General features: G+C 37.9%; 1 protein-coding gene across 1 annotated transcript; it reads right to left on the bottom strand.

Moving 5' to 3' along the window:
- On the bottom strand, positions 1-1,261 carry LOC122482794 (olfactory receptor 5M11). Its single transcript, XM_043579090.1, has one exon. It carries the CDS (start codon positions 1,248-1,250, stop codon positions 306-308), a length of 945 nt encoding a protein of 314 aa, XP_043435025.1. The 5' UTR covers positions 1,251-1,261; the 3' UTR covers positions 1-305.
- Between the last annotated feature and the right edge of the window lie 12,495 nt (positions 1,262-13,756).

Raw genomic sequence — 13,756 nt, forward strand, 5'->3', positions numbered from 1 at the left:
TTTAATGTGTTTACAAATCACCTATGATTTGATTAAAACACAAGTTTGGATATAGTGCATCTAAGGTGCAGAATGTGGTGCTCCTACATTTCTAACAAAGTCCAAGGTGATGCTGTTGCTGCTGGTGTATGGACCACATGTTGAGGTGCAAGAATGCAGATTTATAAGTGAAGTTCATCTTTTCCCCAGACTTGAGATTTTTAGCTGAGATATTTGAGACTTATTCATAGAGAATATAAAAATACATCATTAGAATACAAAGATATTGAGCCCAAGTTTTAGTGACGATTCATTGGAAATCAGGGTCAGTCCCATCTTAGTGACGTATTTCCTCTGAGGACATTTTTCAAGGCTTGCTTTACATCCTTGTTCCGCAGACTGTATATCAATGGATTAAGCACCGGACTTACAAAAGTGTAGAAGACAGCTATTATTTTGGATTCCTCTACAGTCTTATCTGTTGGTGGTCTTACATACATGCAGAAGAGCGTCCCATAAAAGAGAGTCACAGCCATCATGTGGGAGCCACAGGTGGAGAATGCCTTGCATCTGCCCTCTGCTGATTTGATCCGGAGGATGGCACCAACAATGAAGGCATAGGACACCAGGATGATGCAGAGGGAGTTGGAGAGATTGAAGCCAGCTGATACGAGCATGGCATGCTCTTTGACATACGTATCAGAGCAAGAAAGCTTAATCAGTGGTGGGTCAGCACAGTAGAAGTGGTTGATGACATTGGATCTACAGAAGTTCAAGCGGAAGGTCAGGATGGCCTGGAACAGCCCATCTGAGAAGCCATAGACATAAGGCAATGTGGCCAAACAGAGGCAGATACGCCTGGACATTTTCATACTATAGCGCAGAGGGTTACATATGGCCACGTAGCGGTCATAGGCCATTACCGCCAGCATGTAAAACTCAGTGAGGAGAAGTGCAATGAAAATGTAACATTGCGTAAAGCAGCCAACAAAGGTGATGGTCTTCTTCTCCGATAAGAAATTAGTCAACATCTGTGGGGTTGCATTTGAGGTGTAACACAAGTCCACAAAGGCCAAATTAGTGAGGAAGAAGTACATGGGTGTGTGGAGGCGAGAGTCCAGTCTGATCAACAGCATCATGCCCAGGTTTCCCGAGAGGGTGACAAGATACAAAACCAGAAACAGCACAAAGAGGAGAAGTTGGAGTTCAGGCCGGTCTGTGAGCCCCAGGAGAATGAATTCTGTTATTGCACTGGCATTTGAGCTGGACATTTTCTGAGAGTCTGGACCTGCGTTGGAAACAATGGAAGTCAAGCAGACAGAAAGGTACAAATCCTACTTCTGACTGTCGAAGTGATTTTCCTCAATATCTCCATGTGTCATTCAAAATGAACGTTACCATAAACAGACTTTGTGCTTCTGCTAAGCCATTATTTCATTTGTCTTTGTATGGAATTACTATTATATTTCTCTCTGTATAACTGTAGTCGCACCTATAGCTATACCTATAGATAACTGTACATAATACCTATTCCGTTATCCATGTTTACAACTGAGCTACACGTCCCCTCTCCCCCTTCAAAATTTTTTCCTCTCAAACTGTACTTATCCGATAAGGTGCAGGATGTTTTATGCATTCAGCACACCCTACATACCTCTAACTCACTCTGTAGCACATTCTATCACCTTTCTGCTCATTCTATCTACTTTCCACTCCTCATATATTCCTTCCTCCGGGACAGGGACAAAGTCCAGCTCATTATCAAACTGTGACTTCTAATTGCACATTTACAGATTCAATTTTAGGAAAGAAAAGAAAAGAATAGTGGAAGCATGAAAAATGGATTACATATGTTTTACTCATCTCTGTATCCCCATGGAGCTTGTCATGATGTCGTGCCCTCAGGAGAATTAAGAGCTTTTTGAATTTAGTGTACAAAACAATTGCTGGGAAAGCTTCTTAAGAAAAGTTACAGGAAGTTTATGTGAGATACTTTCATGTGGGACATGGAGAACTTCATATATAACAAGTAACCAGGAGATTATAATGCAGATGTTCCCAGATTCACAATTTTAAAAAGGACAATCACTTTGGTCTAATAAACTTACAGCAAATAAACGAGTGAAGAATCATCTAATCAAATGAATTCTCACTCATTATTTTGAGAATAGTCTACAGCAATATAGATATATAATGTGCTGATAAGTAAGTTTTGCATGGTTAGTATTTAAGTTGTTAATCACAACTTCTACCTATCCAGAAGTAGGACAAATTCTATGGGTTTTTTGCTCTCCTTTACATCATAACCAGTGCTTAGTTTCATCTTCCTTTTTCTCAAATGTTCTTTTTCTTGCCCTTCCTCTCATATTCAATTTTTTGAACCCTGCCCAATTCTTGTCTCATTTCAAAATGAGTCACTGAAACTTACTTTAGTATAGGTTTTAGAGAGACAACAGCAATGTCTTTTTGTGCTTTATCTTCTTTATCCAGAGAGTAGGTACTTAACATTTGTTGAATACACTAACAACACTTGCTGATAATGAGCAATAATCCTTAACCGTGGGTTACTTCATTTCCTCATTCATAAGTGGGAATGATGATATCTGTTCTACCTCACTCAAGAGTCATTATGGATATCAAACTAGATGTTCATAAAATAAGTATCATGTGATGAGGCACGGCGGATGCAAAAGTGAACACAACCACCTTCAAAATCCCTGCCCTTCCGACCTTCACGTACAGTGGACGGAGACACAGATTAGTGCAAGGAAGTAAATGGTGATTCAAATGGCATTGTTAGGGAGGGAAAAAAATGGAGTTTCGTGAAGCAGGTGTTCAGCTTTTAAGTAGTAACATCAGGGAAGTACATCTGAAAAGATGACCTTTTTTGGCAACAAACTGAAGGAGAACGAGAACAAGCAATAATCTTACTTTACGAAGGGTGTTCCAGGAAGGAGAAGGAACAGAGGCAAAGTCACCGTGTGGGATCTTTCTTTGTGGATAGTGGCAGAGTCTCTTCAGGAAGTGGCCAGCAGGAAACTGCCCTCTAAACAGTGTATTTCTTTAAATGACACACGTCAGTAGTGTGGCTTAGGAGATGATTTCACATCTGTTTGCACCCAGGAACCCTCAGAAAGGATGCAGATAGTGGTCCCCAGGACAGAGAAAGATGGAAAGTAAAAGATCAGAATGTGGGCTTTTCAGATTTATAGACACTATAGAACTTGGACTTAAGGCTTTCATTTGTAGGAAAACTCATTTGTCACATGTCACTTAATGAATACCTGTGGGAACTGAAAGAGTCTTGATTCATGAGATGGTGACTTGTGTGGGATCCAGAAATGCCCACTGGAAAGTAGAGCAGAAGTTCTGATAAATGGGAAGAAAGAAAAATAAAAAGATAATGAATAGCATAGCGTGTGCTTACAGAAAGAACATCACAGATGACCCAGCTGCCTGTATAAGGCCAGAGCAAAAGGTGAACATTCTTAACAGGGGGTTCAGAGAGGGTCCTGGAACACAGAGACTAACAGAGCTGATGACGGGGGATATAGAAGGAGATCACCCTCACTCCTGTGAAAAGAAGAAAAAAAGACTAAGGAAAAAAAAAAGAAAAACAAAACAAAACAAAACACCCAGGCAAGGATTCAGCCCTAGAGAGAATGCGCTAGAGGGTAACAGAGCTCAATGGGCAAGATGTCTAGAGTAATTTTGTAGCCCATTCAATTATAGGTAAACGACAAAAGATTTTTTATGAAAAAAATTTGTAAAGTTAAGAAATAAAACTCTTAGGGAGAATTCATTGAAAAAATGGAACTTAAGCTTCTTTTTTCCTCCTTTTTAAAATATAAGTCTCATGAAATATTTATTGAAACTACGGATCCTCAACCAGAGTTAATGCACAAACTCAAAATCTTCCCCCACAAAAAATAGATGATAGATAGATAGATGATAGATAGAAAGAAAGATGATAGATAGATAGATAGATAGATAGATAGATGTAAAGGGCTCATAGATTGCCACACTCTAACTACAAGAACTCTTCTCTTAGAGAAAGCTCCACCCCATGTCTGAAAATGTCCTTGCATTTTTCTATGATAGTAGACCTTTTACCTTTCTTTGTTCTTTTGCACCAGTGACAGCTCTGTAAAATGTTATCCAGGGAGATCAATGGAAATTTCAATAACCCTCTTGTCAGGAAAACTCTGAGGTTCAAACTCAGGACCTGAGAACAGAAGGGATGGCATGGGCATATTTCAAGCAAACAAGGAGCAAACCGTTGTGCCTTAGTTTGACACTGTAAGTAATTTCCTCCTGACTAAAACTAAAGAACATAAAAACACGAAGACTTACTTCTGATTGTGAAATGCACTATTTTTTCACCTCTGATTGAGGAAGTTCACTGAGGCCTTTCCAAGCTGTAAAATGTTGTTGCATTTATACCAGGATGTGGGAGGTAGGGGCAGGTCTTCAAACAAGTCTCAGAAGGATTTAAGAATAGCAGCGATGTGTGTTACATGGGGAATCACGCCTGTGGGGATTAATTGGGACACCCTGGGATCAGAAAGCTAATCAGATGACTCAATCTTATTTTCCCTAATGTCAGAATTCCTATTTGCCCTACGAGCTCTGGGGAAGGCACACGAAAAGTTTTATCTTCAAATTTTCACAACCGTCTGATTTTCCATTTGTTTTTCTTTCACACTGAAACTGTTTCCTCTCTTAAATCCAGAATGCTCAGAATGTCCCCGCTGATGAACATCGAAGTCTTGGGGAAGGTCAGTCATAAAGAGCATTGTGACATACACAGGTCATGGGCAAACTCCTTGGTGAGGACTTCCTCTCTGTGGACAACTTTCAAGTAGGTAATTTAATGTCTTCAAAATAACCCTGAAGGGAAGGGACTCCATCCTGAACTTTCAGAAGAAAAGACAGAGGCTCTACTACAGGAGCTTGGGTGGACTAACGCCCCAGTACCAGGTAGTACCTAAGTGACAGGGTAGAGTTTGATGCCTATCGTCGCATACCGAGTGGACTCTGTTTTCTTTTCTTTTTTTTTTAATTTTTGTAATGTTTATTTATTTTTGAGACAGAGAGAGACAGAGCATGAACGGGGGAGGGGCAGAGAGAGAGGGAGACACAGAATCCGAAGCAGGCTCCAGGCTCTGAGCCATCAGCACAGACCCCGACGCAGGGCTCGAACTCACGGACTTCGAGATCATGACCTGAGCCGAAGTCAGACGCTTAACCGACTGAGCCACCCCGGCACCCCCAGATTGGACTCTGTTTTCAACTGAAAGTCGCTGCCGTTCCTCACCCTGCAGTCACACTTTATCCTTCTGTCCATCTCTGGCTTTAAATATTCACTGAGCTTCCCCTACAGTTGACACCTTGCTCATTCCCAGCAGATCCAAGTTGCTTCTGGCAGCAGGAAAGGCTCAAATGGATGTCTTCTCAAAAGATGCTTTCTCCGCCTCCGCAGAAGTGAGTTTGACCTCCCTCCTCCCTGTGCTCTTAGTGCCCTGCCCCCATCCTTGTCTAACACAATCTGTTTAATTTACTGCCCACATCTCTCTTGACAACACTACATTGCATCTTTATGGGCAGGAACTGTGATCTCTGCGGCTAGCACAGGCCCTGGGATATGATCGCTGATCAACAGATACTTGCTGAATGACTTAAGAAGTGGGCCATGTGTTCTTTGGTTTTGCGAATCCACAGCAACTCTTGGTTATCCCCTCCCTGGTACTTGCGCTTTTATTGAGCATACTTGCTTCTCCCTCAAAAATGAAAACTGCCGGGAGCCAAAGTGGAATAAGTGGGGAATTTATTTAAGGACCCAAAGGAAACAAATCACAATGAGGGTCATTAAATATAGTTGATAGGCATGAGACACTTACTATGCGCTGCAATCACCTTACAATCCTTAGTTTAGTTATTCCTCACACAAGTCCATAGAACACTAGCACCATTTTCTTCATTTTACAGAGGGTAAACTGAAGCAAGGAGAGGTTACGTAGCTTTCCCTGGTAGATGCAAATAATAATTGGTGATCCTGGCATGCAGTCAGGCCATTCAATAGTCTTTAGTACCATGTTGTTGATACTTTAACAACGAAATGTGACGTGTTCACACCATACTAAACATTCTCCAGGTTTACTGGCATTCATTCATTCATTCATTCACTGGCTTGACAAACATTTAGGGGAAACTTTGTGCTTACCACTGTACTGTCAATGTAGAGTATAAGAGAAAGTCAACTATCTGTGTCCTTAAAGACTTTCTACTCCATGGTGGGAGGATGAGGCAAGCATATGCAAAGTTTCACTGTGCAGTTTTCTTTTTTCTTCCAATTTGTACTCTTTAAATATTTTATTTAATTAATATGCAGTGCCATATTGGTTTCAGAAGTAGAAGTCAGTGATTCATCACTTACATACAACACCCAGTGCTCATCACACGAGTGCCCCCTTAATCCCCATCATCCATTAAGCCCATCTTCTGCCCACCTCCTTCCATTAACCCTCAGTTTGTTCTCTGTCATTAAGACTCTATTGTTTGTTTCCCTTTGTACTCTTTTCCCAAATCCCATTTGTTCATCTGTCTTGTTTCTTAAACTCCACATATGAATGAAACTATATGATATTTATCTTTCTCCAGTGGACTTATTTTTCTTAGCATTATACATTATAGCTCCATCCATATTATAGCAAATGGCAAGATTTCTCTCTCTCTCTCTCTCTCTCTGCTTTTTTAATTTTTTTGGATGGCTGAATATATTGATAAATTTCTAGCCAGACTTATAAAAGAGAAAAGAGAAAGGACCCAAATAGATAAAAATCTCCAGTGAAAGAGGAGACATCACAAATAACACACAGAAATACAATTATAAAAAATACTATGAAAAATTATATGCCAAAGAAAAGGGCAATCTGGAAGAGATGGACTAATTCCTAGAAAATCGCACACTAACAAAACTGAAACAGGAAGAAACAGAAAATTTGAACAGACCTATAACCAGCAAAGAAATTGTATCAGTTATCATAAATCTCCCAACAAATAAGAGTCCTGGGCCAGATGGCTTTGCAGGGGAATTCTGCCAGACATTTAAAGCAGAGTTAATACCTGTTCTTCTCAAACTGTTCATAAAATAGAAATGGAAGGAAAGCTTCCAAACTCTTTCTATGAATCCAGCATTACCTTGATTCCAAAACCAGATAAAGACTCCACTAAAAAGGAGAATTACAGGCCAGTATCCCTGGTGAACATGGATCCAAAAATTCTCAACAAGAGACTTGCAAATTGAATTCAACAGTTCATTAAAAGAATTATTCCCCATGATCAAGTGGGATTTATTCCTGGGCTGCAGGCCTGGTTCAATATTCATAAATCAATCAATGAATCAATCAATGTGATACATTAATGTAAAAAATGTAATGTAAAAAAAGATAAGAACCATATGATCCTCTCAATAGATGCAGGAAAAGCATTTGACAAAATATAACATCCATTCTTGATAAAAAGCCCTCAACAAAGTAGGGATAGATGGAATATACTTCAACATCATAAAATCCATATATGAAAGACCCACAGCTAATATCATCCTCAAAGGGGAAAAACTGAGAGGCTATTTTTTAAAGACAAGAATGCCCACTCTCACCATTACTACTTAATATAATACTGGAAGCCTTAGCCTCAGCAATCAGACAACAACAACAAAAAATAAAGGTATACATATCATCAAGGAAGAAGTCAAACTTTGACTATTTGCTTTATGTAGAAAATCCAAAAGACTCCACTAAAAAATTGCTACAACTAATACATGAATTCAACAAAGTCACAAGATATAAAATCAATGTGCAGAAATCTGTTGCATTTCTATATCCCAATAATGAAGCAGCAGAAAGAAATCAAGGAATTGACCCCATTTACAACTGCACCAAAAACAATAAGACACCTAAGAAAAAAACCTAACTAAAAAGGTTAAAAAATCTATACTCTTAAAATTATAGAAGACTCATGAAAGATATTGAAGAGGACGGGAAGAAATGGAAAAACTTTCCATGCTCATGGATTCGAAGAGCAAACATTGTTAAAATTTCCCTACTATCCAAGGAATCTACATATTTAATGCAATCCCTATCAGAATGCCACCAGCATTCATTGCAGAGATAGATCAAACAATCCTAAAATTTGTATGGAACCACAAAAGATCCCAAATAGCCAAAGAAATCCCGAAAAAGAAAAAGAAAACTGGAGGCATTACGATTCTGGATTTCAAGCTATCTCCCAAAGCTGTAGTCATCGAAACAGTATGGTACCAGTACAAAAACAGATGCAAAGATCAATGGCACAGAATAGAAAATCCAGAAATGGACCCAAAACTATATAGTCAACTCATCTTTGACAAAGATGAAAACACATAGTCTCTTCAACATATGGTGTTGGGAAAACTGGGTGGTGACATACAGAAAAATTCAACTGGACCACTGTCTTACACCATACACAATAATATATTCAAAATGGATGAAAGACCTAGATGGGAACCATAAAACATCAAAATCCTAGAGAAGAATACAGACAGTAACCTCTTTGACACTGGCCAGTGCAACTTCTTTCTAGATACATTGCAGAAGGCAAGAAAAATGAAAGCAAACATGAACTATTGGGACTTCATCAACATAAAAAGCCTCTACACAGTGAAGGAAACAATCAACATAACTAAAAGGCAGCCTACAAAATGGGAGAAGATATTTGCAAATGATGTATCTGATAAAGGGTTAGTGTCCAAAACCTATAAAAACCTTATCAAATTCAACACCCAAAAAACAAATAATCCAGTGAATAAATGGGTAAAAGGCATGAATAAACACTTTTCCAAAGAAGACATGAAGATGGTTAACAGACACATGAAAAGATGCGCAGTGAGGTTTTCAATTGCTAAGAATTTGTGAAGATCATGGTGAAAAGTGGTAGAATTTGTAATGACATAATTATAATGCAATGAGCATAATGATAGTTTATTAATTCAATATAGATCTATTGAGAATCATCTGTTCTAGGTTTGGGGAAATACTGGCTTTAAAATAAGTGAGCAAAAGCAGATAGATATGGACCTTGCCCTCTGGGGCCAACAATCTGGTTATGCTACAATCATGAATCGATCACACAAATATCATACAAGTATTAACTTAGAGGTGTGAAAAGTCCTATGCATTAAAGGTTCGTGATACTATGCGAGCATATACCCAGAGGATAGGGCTTACTCAGCAAAGAAAAAACTGAGACTAAAACACACCAAATTTGAAATAAGAAGAAAATTTACCTACAGAGAAATAACAGAGAATCTGGTAATAAAATCTTCTGTGGAACACACTAAGACAGACCTGAAAAAGAATAATTTTCTATATACTGAAAGGAAATACCAGTCTACCTAGATCCGTACCCGAATGAGTTATTCATCAAGAATTAAAGTTAAAACGAGGCAATTTCAGACGAATAAAAACAGAATTTCTCTCACACAAACAAACGGTCATTGAGGATGACTAATTAAAGGTATAAATCATGTAGAAGAAAACTAGACCCAGGATAAAAAGGGGATACAAAGAGAACAGTGAGTCATTGACAAAAATGGCTAATTTTTTTTTAATTTTTTTTTTCAACGTTTATTTATTTTTGGGACAGAGAGAGACAGAGCATGAACGGGGGAGGGGCAGAGAGAGAGGGAGACACAGAATCGGAAACAGGCTCCAGGCTCCGAGCCATCAGCCCAGAGCCTGACGCGGGGCTCGAACTCACGGACCGCGAGATTGTGACCTGGCTGAAGTCAGACGCTTAACCGACTGCGCCACCCAGGCGCCCCAAAAATGGCTAATTTTAAAGGAACATTAATATTAGATAAATATTAGATAAATTAGATAAATTAGATAAATATTCAATATAATTATAATTGTAGTCATATATAACAGGTAATATTTAAACAGTTTATTATTAAGTGATAATTTATTGTCAATCATATATCATTCTTCATGACACCATATAAGATAGAAGCAGGAGTATCCATGTTAAAATATTCTATAATCCTTTTATTATTCCAAGAAAAGTATGACTAATGACTTTGTTCAATCATTATATCTATCCAAATTTTTAAAACTTTACTAAAAGTAGAAAGTACAATGTATTCTAATCAAATAAAAAGTAGAACAAAAAACTAAAAAAAAAAGTTTAGAGAACACAATTTAATTCGTGTTAGAAAGGGGAGAAAACACAGAGTAAATGCTTTCTAGGTGCAAAATAAACTGTTAGAAAGTATTCGTCAGCATGTATATTCATAAAAGTATGAAATTCAGTAATTGAAAGGACTCAGGGCCTGAAAGTCAGGGTAGAAACGAACATAATAGGCATCAACTAACTGAAAAGAATAAAAAATACTGCTGAAGGTATCTGAATATCAGGCAAAATGCACATTTAGGTTTTAATCATCAAAGTTGGGAGAGAACGTACAAATGTTAAAAGGGATAAGCCTCATTCATTAGCTGACAGGAGCTAATAAAATACGCAAAAATTACAAAGAGAAATTGATAAATCCACAAGCATCCCTCTCAGATTTTATATTTGAAACAGTAAAGCATTTGTAGGATACTGAAAATCTTAAAATAAAAAATCAACTGGATTGACCTTGATCTCATAAGACCCTGCTCTGCTCAGCTCCCGTTTCCTTTGAGAGTAATTTTCAACACCATTGTTTTCCAAACCTTGTATGTCTCAGGAGAAAATGCCAAAGATGAGCAGTAAGGTACCACGAAATGGATGGATACACAAATTATCCTGCAGGCAATGGACCACCTGTAATGCCTGAAGAGGAAAGTAACACAACACCTCACTTCTGTTGCTATTTTCCTTGTGAACTCTTAAATCTGGATATGGCAGCTTCCTGTTTGGAAAGTGGCCCAGTTTGGGTAAGACACAAGAGATGATCAAGGCATGCAAAACTTATGACGAACTGCAAACTATGTTAAACCTAGGAAAGGAAGATCTGAAGTGGCAAGTATCAGAATAAGAGGGTGGACACTGGACCAAATATAGACTATAAGTACCTTATGTCTTTCTCCATCTTGTAGCCACCATCACTGGCTCAATGAAGTTGGTATCATGTGCCTTCTGAGAAAATAATGGACATTCTGGAGAGAATAAGATAATTATGTATATTCTAAAGTCTTCTGCCAAAGATCCTTCAACAAACTCTAACATTTCAAGCTTCCGGATTAGAGGTGGTAAGGTTATTTTTTAAAAACAGTTTGCAATGATGATGGAATGGACAACTTGGTCCTTAAAAAGAGAACCTAGCGAAAGACTGATACAAATAGGAAAACGTGAAACACGATAGAATTCTCATAAAAAAATGGGCGGGCTATTGAAAAAACGATAGAAAATTTATTATTTTCATTACACAATCAGAATTAAAGTCTGTTTTGCAACATTTATAATGCTAGGGAAAAGAAAGATTTAAATATGCAAAAATAAAACTCTAAAGCATTGAAAGAAAATACAAGAGAATATCTTTATAATCGGAAAGAATTGTTTACACAAAACATACAAAGCACACCATAAGGAGAAGATTAACATATGAACTATGTTAAAATACCACCAAATACATCATGCACAAAAGGGAAACATAAGCTACAAACAGACTGAAGTATTTGCATTGCATATATCATGAAAAGGTTGGTATCTAGTACAGAATATATAAGGAGCTAATGCAAAGGTAAAAAATAAAGCTAAAATAACCCAGCTGAAAAATGAACAAAAAATGTAGACAGACAACTGAAGAAAAGAAAGCTTTTCAATCAGTACCAAAGAATGTAAAAACATGTCATTTCACTTGTAATGACAACACGGAAGATTAAAGAAGAAATTAGAATCCATTTTGCACCCATCAGATTGGAAAACATTTTGAAAGTCTGACAGTATATAGGAAAGGGCAAGAATATGGAGTAAAGACCAATCTCGCACACTGTTTTTGGGACAGCACTAAGTAGACCAATTTGGCAATATCTACTAAACGCAAAGATACTCTTTTATGACCCAGAAATTACCCTCTTGGGAATTTACATGGAGGAACGCTTGAACTGGTCCACACTCAGAATTTCAGAGCAAAATGTTTGCTAGATTTTCATATTACCAAGGAACAGGAAAAATGTATCCCCCCATCAATAAGAGAATGGATAGAGAGACTGTGGTATATTTATATACTGACGTGGACTATACCAGTGACAGTTCATGCTCCATGAATCAGCATGGATGAATCCAACAAGATTTAGTGAAAACAGAATAATTTGCAGAAGGATAGTACGACTTCATTTATAGACAAGTTTTCAATCTGCTAAAAAATATATATATATAATTCTATGGACACAAGAACACCAGGAAGTGTAGAACTCTACATAGGGACACGAAACATTAAATTCACAGCAGGGTTGAGTGTAGGGAATGGGGAGAGAAACAGAATCAGGCAAGAAGGGCTTAGTTTGAGAATAGCTGAGTATGTGAAATAATCTGAACCCAAACTGGAATGTGTGAAGCCGTAATAATGATTAGATACATTTGCACAGAAGGTCTTTACATTAGTTTCCTTTTTCGATGCATTGGAAATAGTTCATAATAAAAAAAAAAATACAAGTGAAACTACCAAACCGCTTTTATGATGAGGGTATGAGGGTGAATATGAATTAAAAAAAATAAAAATAAAAACCTCTAAGGAAAATATGCCATTCCCTCAAAAGCCTTATGAATGAGGATTACATTGGACTAGTATTATCACTCTAAAGGTCTTTCTTTTCTTGGGGTGCCTGGGTGGCTCCGTCCATTGAGCATCTGACTTCAGCTCAGGTCATGATCAGTTTGTGAGTTCTAGCCCCGCGTCGGGATCTGTGCTGACAGCTCAGAGCCTGGAGCCTGCTTCAGATTCTGTGTCTCCTCATCTCTCGGTCCCTCGGCCCTGCTCATGCTCTCTCTCTGTCTCTCAATAATAAATGAATGTTAAAAAAAATTTTTAAGATATTTCTTTTGTTTAATAAATATTTTTTAATTATTTTCAATGTTTATTTTTGAGAGAGACAGAGGGGAGGGAATGGAGGAGAGGGAGAGGGAGAGAGAGAGGGAGCAGAGAATGCCAAGCTGGCTCCCTGCTGTGAGTCCAGAGCTCAACACAGGGCCCCAGTTTAGGAACAGGGAGATCCTGACCTGGACCAAAATAGTCAGGCACTTAACCCACTGAGCCACCCAGGCATCCCTAAAGTTATTTCTTACGGTAATATGAATTACCCAGAGATCTTTATTACTATGTGATCTATAGAAATGCAAAAAGAAAAAAAAATACCTGCTATGGTTGAAAAGTTTTCGGAAATCAGTTTGAAAATTCTTAAGCACTATAAAAATTGAACATGTGATCGTTGACATAGTATCATTTGGTAATTCTGGGGTTTTTTTATGACTTTGTACAATTACAAATTGATTGGTAGAATCTTTTGTTCTTTATTGATTTATAAAGCAAGAGCGATGCCTTCTGGTCTTGTCTTTCAGTTGCTATGCAGTATTTGTCCTTCTTCACTGAGACGGCACTTTAAATGCTAGCAAATATCTTAAGATAGTCTTCTAAGTCCCATATTCAAATTAGGAACGACAAAGAACATGTAATGACAGAAAGTGATTTGCTAAATGTAAATGTTCATTAATTGGTGAGATTATAAGACATATTACATACCTCTGACCAAAGCGT

The sequence above is a fragment of the Prionailurus bengalensis genome, chromosome D1, assembly GCF_016509475.1.
Source record: "Prionailurus bengalensis isolate Pbe53 chromosome D1, Fcat_Pben_1.1_paternal_pri, whole genome shotgun sequence".
Classification (NCBI taxonomy): domain Eukaryota; kingdom Metazoa; phylum Chordata; class Mammalia; order Carnivora; family Felidae; genus Prionailurus; species Prionailurus bengalensis.